The sequence below is a fragment of the Sinocyclocheilus rhinocerous genome, unplaced genomic scaffold (genome assembly GCF_001515625.1).
Source record: "Sinocyclocheilus rhinocerous isolate Xijiao unplaced genomic scaffold, SAMN03320098_v1.1 scaffold834, whole genome shotgun sequence".
Lineage (NCBI taxonomy): Eukaryota > Metazoa > Chordata > Actinopteri > Cypriniformes > Cyprinidae > Sinocyclocheilus > Sinocyclocheilus rhinocerous.
Genome location: NW_015645089.1, coordinates 1904598 through 1924495, shown reverse-complemented (window position 1 = coordinate 1924495; position 19898 = coordinate 1904598). Strand labels below are relative to the sequence as shown.

At 35.3% G+C, this 19898-nt stretch overlaps 3 protein-coding genes across 3 annotated transcripts in view; 2 read left to right on the top strand and 1 right to left on the bottom strand.

The window, feature by feature from the left end:
• The window catches only part of LOC107705780 (kielin cysteine rich BMP regulator), a 16330-nt gene extending 10572 nt beyond the window's left edge, over positions 1 to 5758 (top strand). Inside the window, exons 15-21 of the mRNA XM_016509231.1 lie at positions 1014 to 1286; positions 1454 to 1626; positions 2348 to 2459; positions 2865 to 2966; positions 3099 to 3263; positions 3367 to 3664; positions 5417 to 5758. Coding sequence (XP_016364717.1) covers positions 1014 to 1286; positions 1454 to 1626; positions 2348 to 2459; positions 2865 to 2966; positions 3099 to 3263; positions 3367 to 3664; positions 5417 to 5634 — 1341 coding nt within the window. The 3' untranslated portion in view covers positions 5635 to 5758. The remainder of the gene's footprint in view (positions 1 to 1013; positions 1287 to 1453; positions 1627 to 2347; positions 2460 to 2864; positions 2967 to 3098; positions 3264 to 3366; positions 3665 to 5416) is intronic.
• A 2328-nt stretch (positions 5759 to 8086) lies between these two features.
• LOC107705772 (uncharacterized) lies at positions 8087 to 16507 on the top strand. The gene is made up of 15 exons (XM_016509225.1): positions 8087 to 8230; positions 8326 to 8418; positions 8842 to 8934; positions 9148 to 9209; positions 9296 to 9468; positions 9545 to 9683; positions 10353 to 10520; positions 11216 to 11335; positions 11461 to 11575; positions 12296 to 12362; positions 12810 to 13036; positions 13122 to 13346; positions 15398 to 15502; positions 15576 to 15667; positions 16416 to 16507. The coding sequence occupies exons 1-15, from the start codon at positions 8087 to 8089 to the stop codon at positions 16486 to 16488; spliced, it is 1896 nt and encodes a 631-aa protein (XP_016364711.1). The 3' UTR covers positions 16489 to 16507.
• A 104-nt stretch (positions 16508 to 16611) lies between these two features.
• LOC107705812 (dnaJ homolog subfamily A member 2-like) overlaps positions 16612 to 19898 on the bottom strand; it is an 8079-nt gene continuing 4792 nt past the window's right edge. The window contains exons 7-9 of the mRNA XM_016509284.1: positions 19070 to 19214; positions 18860 to 18987; positions 16612 to 17526 (exon numbers count right to left, since the gene is read on the bottom strand). Coding sequence (XP_016364770.1) covers positions 17338 to 17526; positions 18860 to 18987; positions 19070 to 19214 — 462 coding nt within the window. The 3' untranslated portion in view covers positions 16612 to 17337. The remainder of the gene's footprint in view (positions 17527 to 18859; positions 18988 to 19069; positions 19215 to 19898) is intronic.

Below are 19898 nucleotides of genomic sequence, written 5' to 3'. Positions count from 1 at the left end.
AACAAAAGTGTCCCTCGCGGGTCATTTTGACCTGGCCATAGGAATGAATGGAATGTCTTTATTTGATTTTTTTACTATATAAAATCTGACACAATCCAGAAAAGATGCATACCCAAACAAAGGGCTGAGGCTGCAGAATCTCCCCAATGCACAACAAACTCACATACCCGCACACACACAAACACACACATGGCACACACCCTCCCATTGAAACACATTATAGCATTTATGATGTTTCTGCTGGGAAATGACTGTCATTTTGATTTTTTTTTTTTACTTAACACAGTTAAATTTGAGTGATGGGGTGGAGACCAATGAGTTTATATCATATTTATATTTTTACATTTGTCTTTTTTATTTATTACATATTTATGAAACTATGAATATGCATGTGTTTGGATAAAATTCAGTATCAATTTAAATTTTTGTTTTTTTTACAAAATATAGTTTTTTTTTTTAATGTTTTGATATATATCTGGAAAAAATGTATAAAACTATGCAAATTTCCATAAAAATATCCAGAATTTAATGTGAATAAAATAAAAATCACCAAAAAAATATTTTTAAAAAACCTACATAAAAAATTTGAAAAAAATATATAAAAATGGACCAATATAAGCTTTCTGGACCAAAAATAAAATTAGTGTCATTTTTGGCCTTCGGGTCATTTTGACCCATGAGGGACACTTTTGTTATAGGTTCGGGAGGGACGGATGAGGGTTTTAAAGTACTAAAATAACTAAAATTGCAATAAAAATAAATGAAAGCTAAATAGAAATATTAAAAAATAAAAAGACAAAAGCTCATCACAAATTTAAGGTAAACTAAAATTTTGACTTTTTTTATTTGATGGAACATCTCAAATCAAATTGTGTCAGTTTTATTAGGAAATTGTTTTGATGCTTTTAATCACACCATTAGCCCTTTAAAAAAACATAATGGAGTATTAAGCACATTTTTTAAGTAATGTGTGTGTATGTGTGTGCCCGTGTGTGTGTGTGTGTGTGTTTTAGCAAGGGCATATCGAGTGTGATCTGCAGGAGTGTCCTCCTCTCGATTGTCCGAATGGATCGATCAAAGTGAAGAACCCTGGGAAGTGCTGTCCTGAGTGCACAGGCATCATAACTGTGGTTTACTCCAAAGACGCTCATGCAGAGTGTGTGTACGATGGTCAGCGGTACAACCACAATGACCACTGGGAAGTGGACGAGTGTACGTCCTGCACCTGTGTGTATGGAGAAGTGCACTGCCAGACCCAGAGATGCCCAACGCTCACGTGTGCCTCGGTAGGATGACAATACACCTTTGAGGATACTATATAATAGTGAGGACTTCACATAGATGCAAACCTACTGAAACTCACAAGTCGGTGTTTGACAGGTTTTAATGTATTAGTGAGGATATTTTTGAATAGTATCTGAGCTGAATGTATCCTACATTTGTGTGTTTGTAGGATGAAACGCCGGCTCTGGTTCCGGGAATGTGTTGTCCTCACTGCATTCCTCACCCTGCCACCTGCATTGTGTTTGGAGACCCTCACTACCGAACGTTTGATGGAAAGATGGTGAACTTCCAGGGGAAGTGCACATATGTTCTGGCTCAGGACTGTGAGGGCGGAGACTTCAGGTGCTCAGTATATTGTCTCAATCATATCATATCAGTAAGATTTAAAAAAAGAAATGAATGCTTTTGTTCCAGCAAGGATGCATTAAATTGATCAGAAGTGACAGTACAGACATTTATGTTACAAAAAATCTTTGAAATAAATGCTGTTCTTTTGAACTTTTTGTTCTGAAAAATATCACAATTTCCACAAAAATATTAAGCAGCATGTCTGTTTTCATTGATAATATTAAGATATGTTTCTTGATCAGCAAATCAGCATATTCGAATGATTTCTGAAGGATCATGTCACACTGAAGACTGGAGTAATGGTGCTGAAAATTCAGCTTTGCTTCACAGAAATGAGTTACATTTTAAAATACATTCAAATAGAAAAATATGAAAGCCTTTTTCTGCCACTGAATTAAAAATAAAAAAGGTCATTGTGACCTTGTATCTCATAATTCTGACTTTTTTTTCTCAGAATTGAGATATAAACTTGCATTTGCGAGTTACAAAGTCAGAATTGCAAGATATAAACGGGCAATTCTGACTTTTTTTCTCAGAATATTGTTTCACAATAGTACTGTTTTTACTGTATTTTTTAATCAAATTAGTGTGAGCATGAGACCGATCCCAAATAATGCAATAAAAATGCAAGTTAGCAACATTATTTTAAAAAGAGATTTAAAAAGTGTAGTCCATATGTACATAGTCTGAACAGACACTTGTGTTTGTGTTCCAGTGTTCATGTGTATAATGAGGACCGGGGACGTAAGGGAGTGTCTTGGACTAAAGAAGTGACCGTGTTTATTGGAGATATTGTGGTACAGCTGTTTCAGGACTGGATTGTCAAGGTGATAGGTTTTACAATGTTGTTTAAACTTTTTCATTGTTTACCATGAATATGGTATTTTGTACATTTTGAAATGTTTTTATAATTTATTTGAATGCTCACTATTCCCTTTTTTGCCTAAAATAGTATCAGTTACTGTTTCAATTGTAAAAATCGACGCGTTTCAGAAAGGCGAGGCATAGAGGAGAAACAATAATGTACAGTATGTGGAAAATAATGTGTTTTTTTAACCTTAAACCGCATAAACACATTTCATTACACCAAATACACCAAATAATGTTCTTTTTTTAGCAACGTCATATGACCCCTTTAACAACATATGCGCATATTTACATTATAATGACGTAGGTTAATGGTCACATGACATACAGATAAATCTTTTTTTTTCTTTTTGTCCATGCCTCAGGTTGATTATCAGCAAGTCTCTCTGCCGCTTCTTAAAGAACCGTATGTTTACCTGGAGCGCAAGACCAACACCATCCTCCTGAACACCAATGTTGGGCTGAAGGTACAGCCTCTGCATGAATTCACTCTGTGTTCAGTCTCCTATAGGAAATATATCCTATAGGATTTATTCGTAATGTTTTTATATGAATTTCATGATGACACTTGTGTGTTTATTTGCTGATTGTGATATAAGGTGTTGTGGAATGGTCGTTCTCATCTGGAAGTCAGTGTTCCTGGTACCTACAAGAAGCACATGTGTGGTTTATGCGGCAACTTCAATAACTACCCTCAGGACGACATGAAACTACGCAATGGACAAATCGCCAGCTCTGAAGCAGTGTTTGGAAACAACTGGAAGGTTAAGACGCTAAAACATCTTCATGCTGTGCTTGCTTATTGATATGTGGGATTCATGTATTTCACATGAATGTTAAATTATATGTACTTTGATCTCCTTGCAGGTGGGCAGTGGAAATCCAAGTGTTCAGTGTCCTGATGCGATAAACATTCAACCGTGTAAAGAAGCAGGATACTCGGCCCGTAAGACTGCGAACGCTCACTGCGCAGTGCTGAAGTCGCCCGTGTTTGAGCGCTGTCATAAGCTGGTGCCACCTGAGATGTTCTATGCTTCGTGTGTGTATGATCTGTGTGCCTGCGGCTCCAATATAGACGAGTGTTTGTGTGACGTGTTGGAGGCTTACGCGTCTGAGTGCCGTGAGGCTGGAGTTATCCTGCAGTGGAGGTCGCCGACACTCTGCGGTGAGTGACAAATACACATAAAGTACAGTGCAACTTTGAAACTGATCTGGATCAACACTGAACTGACTTGAACTGAATAATAATACTATTGTTTTCTGTAGAGCTGCTTTATAGCTGAATTATGATGAATATTGCAACATTGACACTGTTATTGAATAAACTGAATCAATATTGAACTAAATTGAGCTGAATAATGATATTTGTCTTCTGTACAGCTGCACAGCTGACCCTTATGAAATAAAACAATATACTGGAAAACATAATACAGTATGTTGGTGCTTATGTTTTTCAGTATACTGCAATATATGCATAGGCCACGTACTGTATAGCTGTATATTGATACATATAAAAATATATGTTACAAAAGATATCTATTTCAGGTAAATGCTGTTCTTTTGAAACTGAAATTGCACACAACTGAACAGAAGAGACTACTTCAAAAATATTTAAAAAATCTTACTGTTTTAAAACTTTTGACCGGTGGTGTAGATTGTCACACATTTTTCAATAATTCAAAAAAGCGACAATTCTTTGTATTAATATATTATAATACACTGCTCAAACAAATTAAAGGAACACTTTGAAAACACATCAGATCTCAATGGGGAAAAATATCATGCTGGATATCTATACTGATATGGACTGGATAATGTGTTAGGAACGAAAGGATGCCACATCATTTGATGGAAATGAAAATTATCAACCTACAGAGGGCTGAATTCAAAGACACCCCAAAAATCAAAGTGAATGGACCGAAACATAATGTCCCAGAGGTGTTCTACTGGATTTAGATCAGGCGAGCGTGGGGGCCATTCAATGGTATCATCCTTCAGTAACTGCCTGCATACTCGCGCCCCATGAGGCCGGGCATTGTCACCAGGACCCACTACAGGGCGCCAGTGGCGGACCTGCCAATTCTGGTGTTCAATGGCAAAAGCCAATCGAGCTCCACAGTGCCGGGCAGTTAGCACTAGAGGACGTCGGGCCCTCAGGCCACTCTCTTGAAGTCTGTTTCTGATTGTTTGGTCAGAGACATTCATGACACCGGCCTGCTGGAGATAATTTTGTAGGGCTCTGGCAGTGCTCATCCTGTTCCTCCTTGCACAAAGGAGCAGATACCGGTCCTGCTGATGGGTTAAGGACCTTCTACGGCCCTGTCCAGCTCTCCTAGAGTAACTGCCTGTCTCTTGGAATCTCCTCCTTGCTCTTGAGACTGTGCTGGGAGACACAGCAAACCTTTTGACAATGGCACGTATTGATGTGCCATCCTGGAGGAGTTGGGCTGCCTGTGCAACCTCTGTAGGGTCCAGGTATCGCCTCGTGCTACCAGTAGTGACACTGACCCTAGCCAAATGCAAAACTAGTGAAAAACAGTCTGAAAAGATGAGTAGGGAAAAAAATGTCAGTGTCCTCCACCTGTAAAACCATTCCTGTTTTGGGGGTCGCCTCATTGTTGCCCATCTAATGCACCTGTTGTTAATTTCATTAACACCAAAGCAGCTGAAACTGATTAACAACCCCCTCTGCTACTTAACTGACCAGATCAATATCCCAGGAGTTTAACTGACTTGATGCTATACTCTAATTAAAAAGTGTTTCTTTAATTTTTTTGAGCAGTGTATATTAACACAATATATTAAAATGTAAGGACATGTACATGTAGTTATGTATTTATGTTTGTATAAGGGAAAGTCATTTGATATTTGTTGTGCTTTAGTTTAACTCCATCCTTTCCCTCCTTCATCCCTACAGCCGTGGGCTGTCCGCTTGACCGTGGTTATGTGTTTGATGAATGCGGGCCGCCGTGTCCTAAGACGTGTTTTAACAAAGACGTGCCACTTGGCGTGATCGAGGCTCACTGCTTCAAACCCTGTGTGCCGGGATGCCAGTGTCCCGCTGGCCTGGTGGAACACAACGCTCACTGCATCGTCCCCGAGAAATGCCCGAAAATTATCCAAGGCAATCTCTGAGACCCACAAACTCTACCAAACATCACGTGGAGTCAAACCAGCTAAAACTGAGATCTGATGAACCACAACAAGCTCTTTAAGTCAAAACAAAATCAGAATTTGCTTTATTTCTTTTTAATTCATATTCCTGGTCTTACACTATAAGATTTATTAGTGTACGTTATTTCAAATAATTTTTTTGTAACATTAAAAATTATTAAAACAAATATCCTGTTTCACTCAGAAATACATCAAATTACTATGGACACTTGTTTCCGCAACAGATGAAAAAAAAAAAGGTAATTGTGCTTTTTAATCTAACAATTCAGACTCTTTTGTAAACTCAGAATTCATAGAAAAATTGTTCGAATAATGAGATGAAAAATATCAGAATTGCAAGAAAAAAAGTCAGATTTTTTAGTTTGTCTCGCAAGTCTGAATTTGTAGCTCACAAATCTGACTGTTTTTCTCAGATTTGCGAGAAAAAAGTCAGAATTAAGAGATAAAATGTCAAAACTTGTAATTTTTTAACCTGTGATGGAAACGGGCTTCCCCGAATTACGAATAGAGTTTTGTGTTGACTTTAAAATGCTTGAACTTAAAGCACATTTAAGTTTTACTTTATATCTCAAACCACATAAACAGTCTTCTACTGTATACTGCATTTAGTTGTTTTGTTGAATTGTTTTATTGGTGCTACTGTGTGTAAGTGTTTCTGACTGATTATAGGACACTGTGTTAACCTGTGTTTCATGGAGCTAATTTTTACGTCCTTCCACTGATAGGAGGATGGACAAAGTTTAACTCCTTTTTTGTCACCACAGAACGAATAGAGTTTTGTGTTGACTTTAAAATGCTTGAACTTAAAGCACATTTAAGTTTTACTTTATATCTCAAACCACATAAACAGTCTTCTACTGTATACTGCATTTAGTTGTTTTGTTGAATTGTTTTATTGGTGCTACTGTGTGTAAGTGTTTCTGACTGATTATAGGACACTGTGTTAACCTGTGCTTCATGGAGCTAATTTTTACGTCCTTCCACTGATAGGAGGATGGACAAAGTTTAACTCCTTTTTCGTCACCACAGAACAAGAGTACAAAGAGGAAAAAGCATTTTTTTAATAATAATGATTGCTTTTTTTTTTTTTTTTATGAATTATGATTTTTTTTTTTAGCATGCCATAAGTTGCTTTTCTGGAGTTTTCCTCTTTAATTTGATATTTTGAAAGAAATTAATATGAGTTGAACAATATGGATCTGCAAATCTGCATAATTTTATCTGCACTGTTTTTGATAGGGCTTTTTTGGCTGTTGCACTGGTATTGTGATTTAAATATATTGTTACTCTCTTAAAATACATAGTTTCATAAGCAATATGTTATAAAGACACTTCGTTTGCAACACTGACAATGAATCTAAATAAAAATAGAAACACGAGCTAAATCTAACTGCCTTCACAGGATTATTTTGAGTTATGATTGTTATACTCATCAGATGCATTGACATTCTCAGGTTCTGTAAAACGTCAGTTTTTGTGTATGACATTGTCATAAACATTGTATTCTCATATTTACTGTGTCACGTTATTACACAAAATCCCACTGTTACCCAGCCTGTGTTTGTTCTTATTTGGTTTATTCACATTACCCTTTTAGTGAAAAACAGTAAAAGAAAAGTGCAATACTTTTTTTTTTCTACCAGTCATTTTCATATTTGTTTGACACTATTTGAATATGAACTGTTGGAGGATTATTATTATTTTTTTGCCATCATGTAAGTCACCGGATGTAAAAAAAAAAAAAAAAAAAGTACAAAAAAGCAACCAAATTTTGCTACATTTTTTTGCTAGATAAACACACATTAAAAACATTTAATTTAAAAACATCTCAAATTTAATTTTGATTTACAGTAAACATGACGTGGTTATATAATTTTAATAATTGTATTGTTTATAGTCTTAAAATATTTGGTTGCTATTTAAAAAAATAAATCTTGAATGAAAAAAAAATACTAAATAAAAATCCTAAATGGTCAAATTTAACCAAAAAAATTTCAAGTCTATCATAAGTAGCTATCTATCTTGGATTCAGCCAGGCTTTTTAGTGTTTAAGTATCGTCACTAAATGAGTGTCATGATTTGTCTGAGGAAGAGTGTGGTCAGCGCTGAGCTGAAGGTCCTCTTCTGTAATCTGACTCGAACGGTTTCCTCGGCAACAGACGTGGCTTTGTTGTAATCATGCATCATTCATGAAGATCAACTCGCTGAACAGGTGAGACACTTTCTCATTTCATGTTTAAATTATATAAGGTAAAACTATCTGTTATATTAAAAATTTGATTATGAAGTACGGCAAGAACTCATTTTATTATGATGATTGTGTGTGCAGTATATAGATATAATTTTTTTTTTCATTTCAAGGCATTTGGGACGATGAAATCGAGCTTACATGAAGTACTTTGTCTTTTTTAGGATGGAAGAGTGTTTTCATTTGGTCTGTGAGGCGATGGGTGTACATGAGGATGATGAGGTCGGCGTGGACATGATCTGTTCCCTCTATAAGAGCGTCTTCCTCATCACCGCCGGCCTGGACGAGACAAAGAGAGCCATTGCACAGGTGAACAAGATGTTCTGCTGTCTCAGAATCTCATGAATGAGAAGAGTGAGACAGAAAAGAAGCAGAAAGAGAAATGTTTTGTGTGATGTGTTCAGGTCAGAGGTCAGACTGGAGGCTTGTCATGTTCAGCCCGAGGAGTTCTGCATGTTCTCTTAGTGATGGAGAAACAACGTGAGAACAGAGAAGAGGTCTTTTGTCAATTATCGTGATTTATCGTGAAACCGGTAATCGTTCCATCCCTACTGTCTATACAGTATTTCTCTTTATTTCTGACTATGTATATATTTTTTCTTATTTATACTAAATCTAAATTAAGAAATAACTTCATTGTAAAAAAAAAAAAAACTAAAAAAATTTGTTGCAATGTACCATGTTAATATGAAGGATTTTTTCACAGGTATTTTACTTGCATTTTGAATTGTGCATTTCATTGTGCTGTGTTTTAGGATTGAAGGAAATAATCTTAACAAAAAACATGCTTGTAATTTTTGGGTCTTTTGGGTGCTTAAATTCGAAAATCATGTCAATTTGTGAAATTATATTATATTATATAAATTGTGAAGTTATATTGTTGCAAATTCAAGGATGTGGATGGCTTATATTTTCTGTAGCTGTACTGGGCTCTCCAGATGTTGAAGGCTGGTAGAATTGATCATAAACAAAACACACAATCCTCAACAATCAACTTCAGCTCCAGGCAACAGGTAGAAAACCAAGTCATATAATAATATAATATTGTATTGTATTATATTATATTGTATTATATTAATATATAATTAGTATTATTTTGTATGTTTTTAGTTAATCAGCTTTGCACTCTATTTTAGCTCATTCACTCATTTGTTAATCACTTTGGAGAACGGTATCTGCTAAATGTATGTGTGCATCTTTTGTGATTGTTTTTTTTTTTCTGGGAGCAGGATCCAGAGCAGTTTAGTATCTTGTGTCTTCAGAACAGAGCCAAGAGACTCTACACCAGGTCACTTTAAGCACACACTCTTTCATTCAGCTGCTCACAATCCCATTGAATAAAATCAGCATATATTCCTCTTGCTTTCGGTTCAGACTCGTTCTTGACGGCGTGTGGAGTGTCCTACTGTCTCTTTCTCAGAAGAACACTGGCATCATGCGAGCGGGCAAGATCTGTCCCAGCACTACTGACATCCTCCAGCTCCTGGACTACAAGTATGAGGTCATCAGAGAGCGACTGTACAGAGAGATGTTGCAGGATGAGTATGGTAACAGATATTCTGAGTTCATAAACGCTCCCTTTCACAGAATAGTTTAACAGTATCTTATCACACATCATTACAGGTGTTGTTTGGTGGGACTCGATGTCGGCATGGGATCAGACAGAATGTGTGTGTGAACTAGGAGTGTGTGTAGAGCTGGCTTTCAGACACAGAGACTGGCTTCAGGTGTGTGGGCTTCCCGGGGCCCTCCGGTGCTACAGGTACATTACATTAGTACTACATTAGTTATTTGTGCATCTGTATGTGCAGTTGCTGACATTTGAGTCTTCCATTATATATTTGGTATATCAATGTTTTGATGCATTATACTTTTCAAAGGTGTAACAACAATGATAGATAAGTGTTATGTTTTATAACTGTGGTTACAATTATTCATGAGATCATACAATCTATTATAAGATGCATGATGAGGCATGACGCATTAAAAATAATAGTAACACAAAGTTTTACTTAGTTAAATGCACTCTTTAACATGAAATGTATTTTATTAAACAATGTTAATTTCAACATTTACTAAAACATTAAAACCAAAAGTTGTATCTCTTAATATTATTCAGTGGAACTAACAATGAATTGTTGTACTTTTATTTTATTTTAACAGTAACAAAGATGAATAAATACTGTAATAAATGTATTGCTCACTGTTAATGTTAGTTAATGCATTAACTAATGTTAAAATTAACGTTAAATAACGGGACCTTATTGTAAAGTGTTACCAAAATACTTTTATATGCATATATATATATATATATATATATATAAGCTTCAATTAAGTGCTACCAAATACATTATTCATTATTTTTGATGAATATGGTAGGAGCTGTGGTTCAGATACATTTTACATTAATTCAGTTTGATGAATATGGCAGGAGCTGTGGTTCTGTGGTCTTGCAAGGCTGTGCTGAGAGTGTTAAACCTAGAGATCAGGCTTGGTCATCTAAATCGAGGGAACAGGCTTGGTCCGCTGTCATCTTCCTGTCAGAGCTGGAGTCACATTATCAGGATGAGAAGGAGTCGATCAGCGCACTCATGAACAGGTCATTCTATTGTGTTTATTGGTTGATGATTTCTCATAAATGCATGTGATTGGCTTAAAGCATCAGTAAGTCTCAAATATCTCAGATAAAGCCGATTTAGTCCAGACACATGATGACCTTAACTAACCATAGAAGAAGAAAATTTATGGTTTTGCCTACAATAGCGCCCCTAGTGGCAACTCTGAGAATCCATTTTGAAGGCAATGTAGTGTTGCAGCGATGACGCATTTTTGTAGGCCAACCCAGAAGTTAGTGTGATAAAAAGTAACTAAGTAACGTAATTAGTTACTTTTTTATGGAGTAACGCAATATTGTAATGCATTACTTTTAAAAGTAACTTTCCCTAACACTGTGTATTACTGATGTATTTTATATCGAAGAATAAAATGTGAAAATAGCTTGAGCTTGTTTTAACCGCAGATCACGCATTTAATTAAAAAACATTCAAGAAATCCACTGACTTTGCGACAATGGAACCGGAAGTGCTAAAACAACTAATTTACTGGTTTTAGCCTAGAAAAATATGTCCTTCCTTCAACACTCTATGACATAATAAATATGAGCATGCATAACTAGAAACTTTGACAGTCATATACCGGCATAGTTAAGCACGACCTTTTAATGTCAATATCAATCTGTAGTATTAAACATGCTAATGGTTGCAGATGTTGTGTTGTGATTTACTGCTCCTGCAGATTGGGACGGGAAGCTCTGCGTGTTATATATCTCAGTATGTGTGTCGCTGTGAGGAGAGCCGAGAAAGAGAATCAGTCCTACACTGCACTGCTGGTCGCTAGACAGCACTGGGACAGATGGTGAGCGTGTTAAATATGGGAAGTGGACACATCATCCGTATTTAAAACATTACATGCTGACACGTCCACCTACTTTCCCTCCGATGTGTGCAAGCTTGAATCCAAACCATCTGTGTGTGCTCTAGGCCTTATATGAGAGGTTCAGTCAGTCAGGATCTCGCCAGGATCTGGCTTCAGGAAAAACTGGATCCCACTGCTAAAACACAGCAGGGCTGGAAAACAGGAAATTGCGCACAACAGGTAATGTGTGCACATATACAGGACATTTGGTGCCTTCAAGTCTTCCAAATTCCTATTTGTGAGTTCAGAAGTTACAGCATGTTGTGTTATAAGTTCAAGGGATTTTGGTTGGAATGAAAAAACCATGATTGGTGCTCATATAAAATATAGTAAAAATAGTAATATTGTGAAATATTATTACAATTTAAAAGAACTGTTTTCTTTTAAAAATTTATTCCTGTGATCATTACTCCAGTCTTCAGTGTCACATGATCCTTCAGAAATCATTTTAATATGCTGATTTGCTGCTCAAAAACCATTTCTTATTATTATCAGTGTTGAAAATAGTTTAATATTTCTGTGGAAACCATATGTTTTTCTTCAGGAATTTATGATGAAAAGAAAGTTCAAAAGAAAAGAATATTGAAATATAAATTGTTTGTAACATTATAAATAATGGATGTTAAAGGTTCTTCATGGGACCATTAATGCCAATAAAAACCTTTATTTTTAACAATGCATGCAATGATGAAGAGCCTAAAGTGTAACATAAAGAACTTTTATAATATCCAGAGAATCTTGTTTCTTCAAGAATCCTTTCTAGTGAGAAATGGCTCTTGATATATAGAAACTTCTTTGTTGAACCAAGAAACTGTTGAAGAAACTTTGCTTGAAGAGATTATCTAGGTATTCAATTGAAAGGAATGCAATGTGAGTAACTCTTTTCTTTGTCTGTTTTAGGAGAGAGAGAGGACTGAACAGGGACAAGAAGAGCCATCAGATGGTGAAAAACAAGAACTCTGCACTGGTAAACGACAAACATTTATATGCCAGATAATTCATATAATACCTTAAAAATTAAGCATTAAACAGTGATACGAGAAAGTGTTTTAACATTAAAACTACTAAGATTAATCACACATACTGTACTGCCCTTTAAAATTTTGGGGTCAGTCTGGATTTCAAAAGAATGCCGAAAAAAAACTGTAATAATGTGAAATATTATTTAAAAGAATTTAATTATTAAAAAGAACTGTTTTCTATTTAAATACATTTTAAAATGTAATTTATTCATGTGATGCAAAGCTGAATTTTCCGCATCATTCATTGATCTTCAGTCTTCATTGCCACCTGATTCTTCAGAAATCGTTCTAATATGCTGATTTGCTGCTCAAGAAACATTTATTATTACTGTTAATGTTGAAAACAGTTGAGCTGCTTAATATCTTGTGATTTTGCATTTTTGTGTTCGAAGGCTGCGGGATGGCTATAGATCCAGAAGATACTCCATATTTGGAGATCTTGTGTGTCAGAGACCCAAGAGATGAAGAGAGCACGATGGAGACGAGAGATGGAGATGGAGAGAGAAGACAGGGACACACTGAGAGCAGAGGAGACCCTCAGGTGATTTCAGTGGAGAAACAAAACTCTCTGATCACACTGGCCTGGAGCAAAGCAGCCCACGCAGAGAACCACATTCAGGTACATACACACAAACATATGCACTCTTTCTATCTTAAATCAGCTCAAATTGTTCATTCATACATAGAAAGGTTTAATTCTGCAGGAAGTGACCTCAGCTCAACAGGAAGTAGAGGCCGTCTCTATTGTAGTGCAGGAGGAGACAGCTGATAAAACAGCTCCACATGATGTGAACATTTACACACAGCAGGAGAACATAAGCTCCGTCTCACTGCAGCCAAGTGAACAATATGAAGAAACGCATTCAGATCACACAGATAGTGTGAAAGGAAAGACACAAATCCAAGAAGACCGTTCAGGCTTCATCACAGTAAGACAATCACTTCAAATTACTTCTGCTCCATCTCTAGCTTCCCTTTTGACTCATAATACAGTCTCTCTGTTCTCTGCTATTTGCATACTATCTGTAATGAATAATATGTGATATCAGGAAGTTAAATCAGAGGATATCAACCTTTTTTTGTTATCTGAACCCCTGTGATATAAAATATGTATTTGAAGTGCCCCCAATATGCTAGTAATACTTTCAAAATATATGAATTTTACTACTACTTTGCAGGTACAAAGTAATTAGGTTACACTTTATTTTAAGGTGTCCTTGTTACAGAGTAATTATAGAACAAAAAAAAAAAAATGCTTTGCTAAATCATCATCATGACAAAAACTTATATCATCATGAAATTATATGAGATTTTAATGAATTATACATTTGAATTATAAAATGTTGAAATTGAGATCAAGTCAGTCTAATTTTGGGACAAATTTGAAATTATGAGATATAAAGCCATAATTCCGTCAAATAGTTGGAGTTATGACAAAACAATTTTGGGATTAAAAAAGTCCAAATTTGAGATACATGGAAGTCATAATTAGGAGGTAAATTAAAAAAATTGAGAATTGCAGTTGAAATTATGATTAAAAGTTTACATTCTTATGACTTCATAACTGTGACTTTTTATCTCATAATTATGACTTCTTATAATCTTTACTTTGTCAGTTATTACTTTTGTCTCCCATAATTTTGACTTGTCATAATACAGCATGTATTTAGATTTTTTTTATATCATAATTGGGTCAATATCACCATAGAGTGCCTTTCAACCCTCTCAATACTCAAATATTTTCACATTCGCTTTGTCATGTCATAAATAGTAGACACTCATGTACTATAGAAACATATTAGCTGAGCTCCCACACATTTTTTTTTTAGATAATTATGGGCCGTTATTCGAAGCATAAACCATAAGACATGTCCACCCTGTCATGGACATATATATATTACTGTTAAATACGTTTTCATTGCAATATTAAGATGCAAATTATATTTTCTGAAAGGTATGATGTCCCTTTCCTAAACAGGGTTATTTGTCTGCTTTCAAATTATAAATACATTAAAAAAAATGTTATGTAAACCATGTGTTTTTAAAAACTCATACAATTCGCACATGCATTTTTCCTTATTTGGAGAAAACTGTGATATTATTGCCCCCACACCTAGCTATTGAACACACTGGATTATATAGATATTATTGAATTATTATTTGAAATATTATTGCAAAATATCAAGATGACAGGGTGGACCAGCACATGACGGGGTGGACATCATGCAGAACACACAAAACATGACAAAATATGTCAATGAAACATTTATTCAACTTAGAAAAAAAATTATATAATAATAATAAATCATAAAATTACATCCTCAATTTATGCCGACAGGGTGGACATGTTAAGCTTTGGCAAAGCAAGTAAGCAAACTCAAGACGAAGAAAATTTGTCAATTGAAATGTCACCAATTTACTCACCTCAGCTGTTGAAATTCCCGCCACTGAAGAGACTGAATAATCTGTTCTCCTGATGTCACTAAAGGGATGGATAAAAACTTAGTCTAATATAACACACCCTTTCATAGTCATTTTTATGTAAAGTTATCATGGCAAACGAGTTATGTACAGGACGCCAAAAGGCACCCTACAGTGATACTGACCCAATTGTGACTTAGTAGCTCATAATGTCTACGTTTTATGTCATAATCAGGATTTACCAGTGCAAGCTTGTTGGAAACGGGCTTCCATGTGTTTTATATGTGAAATATTTAGTAAAAAAGGCCATATACTTTGCTTTTGGACCTTTTTCACATTCATAACCCATCTTACTTTCCAAATGACATTTTTGGGTGCAATAGAATATTCAGTTAGAAAAAATGATTGGAATAACATGCAATGATGAATTGTGCACAACAAGACCAGGAATTTGAATTAAGTAGGATCTGTTTTGATTTTAAGTTGACTTTAAGGGCAGGAAAAAACTATATAAAATAAGTTTATGGTTGACAACTGAATTGTGTTTCCGTCTGTTCAGGTTCAAGAGCGACTGGCTATCGTCCAGAGTCGGAAGGCAGATGAAGATCTGTTGGGTCTGACGCAGGAAGACACACTCAGACATCTGACTGACACACTACAACAGGTACACACATTCACATGCACATTAGCAGACACCTTAATGTGGACATGATGTAAATGTTGACTAAATGTTCTAGGAGGATGAGCAACAACAGAAAACTTTAGTAAGAGAGAAACTCCAGGAGATGAGGAGAGAACGCTCCTGCATTCTCCAGACCAGACGGGAGAGGTAACATATACATACTAATGCTAGACTACTTCAGTCTGACAGTGATCAATATGCGTTTCATGTCACTTAAAGGAGTACTTCACCCTAAAATGAAAAGGGTCATCATTTACTTATCCTGATGCCCCATTTTTTTTTTTTTGTGCTCATTTTGGTGCTTGAAACCTATGGAAACCCATTTTTGCCGCATAAAAAAAGCATGCTTTAAGTCAAAATTATGATAAAAGTTTAAGTTGACAAATAATTTAGATTTTTGCATGTCAACTTATCTCATAATTATGTTGAAAATTAAGTCAAAAGCGAGAGTTAAAATTATGAGATAAAAAGTGGACATTGACATACTAACTTATATTTATAAGATAAACTGTCAATATGATGACCTGTCATAACTGAGATAAAAAGTCGGAATTATGAGATAAAAAGTCATAGTCATAGTAAAAAGTCAAGTCAAGTCGAAATGTCCAAAAATCATTTTTAAGATTTTTTTTCATGTCGGAATTAATTTTCTCATAATTATGACTTGGTACCTTGTATGTCATAATTTGATTTACCAAAGCACCATTTTTTTCTAACATGACAGAAATAGGCTTCCATTCGAAACAACCTGCGGTGATTGAAAAAGGGCAGCATCAACAATCTGCTAAATTTCTCCATTTATGAAGAAAGAAAATCCTGAGTTTTAAACTAAATGAGGGTCTTTTTAGAAAAAAAAAGAAAGTTGCCCTAATCTAGCAACATTTTGTTTTTCTAGAAACACAGCTGGATTTAAAGAGCTCCTTGCACCCACAGCTCAACGCACGACAGAAACTGAAGAAGGACACTAGTGGGTACTCAAACCCATTTCTACAAACATACAGCACACAGTCAAAACATTCATCCACTTTATTGATGTATGAGCACAAAAGTAACTGTTTGAACGACAGCAACTTGTATTCACGGTTCAAACACTTTCCTAATTGCCAATGATGAATGCCTCCCCCTACAGGTTTATAATAGTGCTTACAATGCATGCACACATTGGCTGCTGATCTTTTAAGAAGACTGTGGTGTTTCTTTGGCAAATAAGAAGTTGCATGACTCGTATACCTTTATCATAGACAGAAAGCACATTAAAACACTTCTGGGTTTGGTTTGTTTCATATTCATCTCAGTAGAGAGTGTGTCGCCCACATGCATGCTATTCTGTCCTGCCATTGAATATAAACCAGTAAAAGATGACTGACAGTGCCTGAATAACTGGCAAGTATATAATGAAACACGTCTGAACATTTTATTGAACTCCAGGAAACTCCACAATGCCTCAGTCTTTAACAAATGTGCGTGCGTGCGTGTTAATTATAACTTAAACAACACAGTCTGTCTCCCCACAGACATTGAATTTTATATATTCAGAGAGCATATATACTGTGAAAGTCTACAATGGAAATGAAGTAGTGATGGATAAATTATTTTGCTTTGCCTTTAGTTATGCTTGTCTTTTCTTTTAAAACAGTGCATGAATGAGTGTACTTGTAAGTAAGATTGCAGTAAATAAGTCTAAGTGTATGTCTATATATACTGCAAGTGTGTGTGTTTGGTTCACTATATGAAGAATGTGGAGGGCGGGGATTGAATCTGTCCGACAAAAGGGAATCGTAATACTTCCCCCAAAAAACTTGCAAAGAATTCTGGGACTATTGGTGGGCACACTGCACCCCCGGACCATGCGGACCACCTTCCTCGTCGGAGCTGTCGTTATACGCTTCACGGCGGTGACCACCAGACGATCCCTGACTGATGTCAAAGTCCTGCAGATCAACTTCCTCCGCATCAGATGAGATGACAGGAACCTCTGTACGCGACGGCAACAGATCCTCCAACTCCTGCGTGAGCAGACACACACGAGAAACAGGGCAACTCAACCAAAGTCTGCATCTCTTCAGGTACACTCCAGCGATATTTTACTATCATATAGGTACCATTGTAGTTTTTATTAATAGTTTGTATGAGTTTTCATTTTTATTTCAGTTAAAGTTTGTCATTAATGTTGTTGTTTTCCCCCCACTTTTATTTGGTTTTGTTTGTTTTTTTTGTGTGTCCATACAGTTTTTATTTTTTTTATTACATCAAGTTAAATTAAATAAAACTGAAAAATATTTCCTAGGCAATAAGATAAAAAAAAAGGTTTTAGTCAACTTATAATAACAAGAAAATAGCTCCAAGACCTAATAAGCTACTTTAGAAAGCATTTTAAGGCATCATAGGCACGCTACTGATGCAAAGACGAATAAACAAACTCCTAAGATAAAAACGTACAATTTTACCCAATATTTGTATACTTTGAAAACCAGTGTTTTTCAGCATTTTCATGAACTATTGTTTATAAATCATTTACATTCTATTAACTACTATTAATATTTTGAATTAGCTTTTATTTTTGTATTTTCGTCATATGATGCGGTTTCAATTTTTCCTTTCTCTTTGGAGTGTTACAAGCTCTTGGTGCATAAAGAAGATCTGTAAAGTTGCAAAGACTAAAGTCTCAAATCCAAAGAGATATTCTTTATAAAAGTTAAGAGTCAACCACGCCTACCTAAAACGCCTCGTTCTAACATGCCCCCACATGTCTACGTCACTATGTGGAAATATTAGCATAATGCAGCCCAAATATGCACGCAAAGAAAGAAGGCGTGGTTTCAGAAACAGCAGTAGTGTTGATGCAGCCATGTCAAGGAGACGCTGTCTGTTTCAGTGCGAAAGCAAAAGCACTTTATTTGGCCTTCCGGAAGTAGATGCAATTAGGAATCATTGGTTAAGATTTATTTACAACAGAACAGCACAATTTTTAGACCGATGAGCTTTGTAAAAATCGACACGTTTCAGAAAGGCGGAGCATAGAGGAGAAACAATAATGTACAGTATGTGGAAAAGTGTTTTTTGAACTTTAAACCGCATAAACATTTCATTACACCAAATACACAAAATAATGTTCTTTTTAGCAGCATCATATGACCCCTTTAATTTAATTTTAGTAAATCTGTTATGTCTTAAATAGTTTTTAAATATTTCTATTTAGGTTTTAATCAGTTTTGGTTTTAGTAATTTTAGTACTCAAACTTAAAAAACATCTGATCTAATATTTATATTTTATTTAAGCTTTATTTAGAACATTTTTAATGATTTTAGTTAACAATAACAGCACTGTTGAAAACTCACCGTTAGTTTCTCCGTGCTGATCCAGCCGTTCTCAGGAAACTGGACGTCAAACTTGATGTACAGATCCCCTTTCTCAAACGGGTTTCTGTACTGAGGCATTCCTTCCCCTCGGATGACCCTTGTAGAACCTGACAACGAGAACACAACAACATTTCCTACAGCATATTCTACAAACACATGAACAAAACATTGACAAACCATGGTGCTCACCTGGCTCTATGACTTTGCCAGGGGGATATTTGATGACGAGGTGTCGGCCGTCGAGGTGCGCGAGCATGAACTGAAATCCGCACAGCGCCTCCACCAGACCAATCCTGTGGCACAAGTGCAGATCGTTTCCATCACGACGGAACTCCTGTAAACAAAGACATCATAGATATTTGTGCTGTAAAACAACAAAAAACACATTTCTATTCTTATAATGCAAACATTTTCATTCTGCACATCCTAACTGCCAGAAAGTGATTAAAATGTTGCTTGCTTGCTTCACTTCAAATACACTTAAAGGGAAAGTTCACCCTAAAAAAAATGAAAATTCTGTCATAATTTACTCAAGTTGACAGTAGCCATTAACTTCAATAATATGGAAAAAAAAATAAATACTACGGAAGTCAATGGCTACTGTCAACTGTTCAGTTACCAACATTCTTAAAAATAACTTCTTTTGTGTTCAATAGAAACTCATGCAGGTTTGGAACAAGTGGAAGGTGAGTAAATGATTACATTTTCATTTAAGAACACATGCATATATGTAAATTAAAGTGCAACAGGAAATAAAGATCAATTATTAATTAAAATAATATTTTTGATTCAACAATTTAAGTACATTAATTATAAATTACATTAATTAGAACTGAAACTTGAAATCCTGTATGCAACACAAGTAATGACGCTTTTGAATAATAATTTCATTTACATTTAATAATTTAGTAATTCCATTTACATCAAATCATTTAGCATTATTTAGGATTATTAAAAATATAAAAACGTTCAACTTAAAAAAAATAAATAAATACTTATATATATATATATATATATA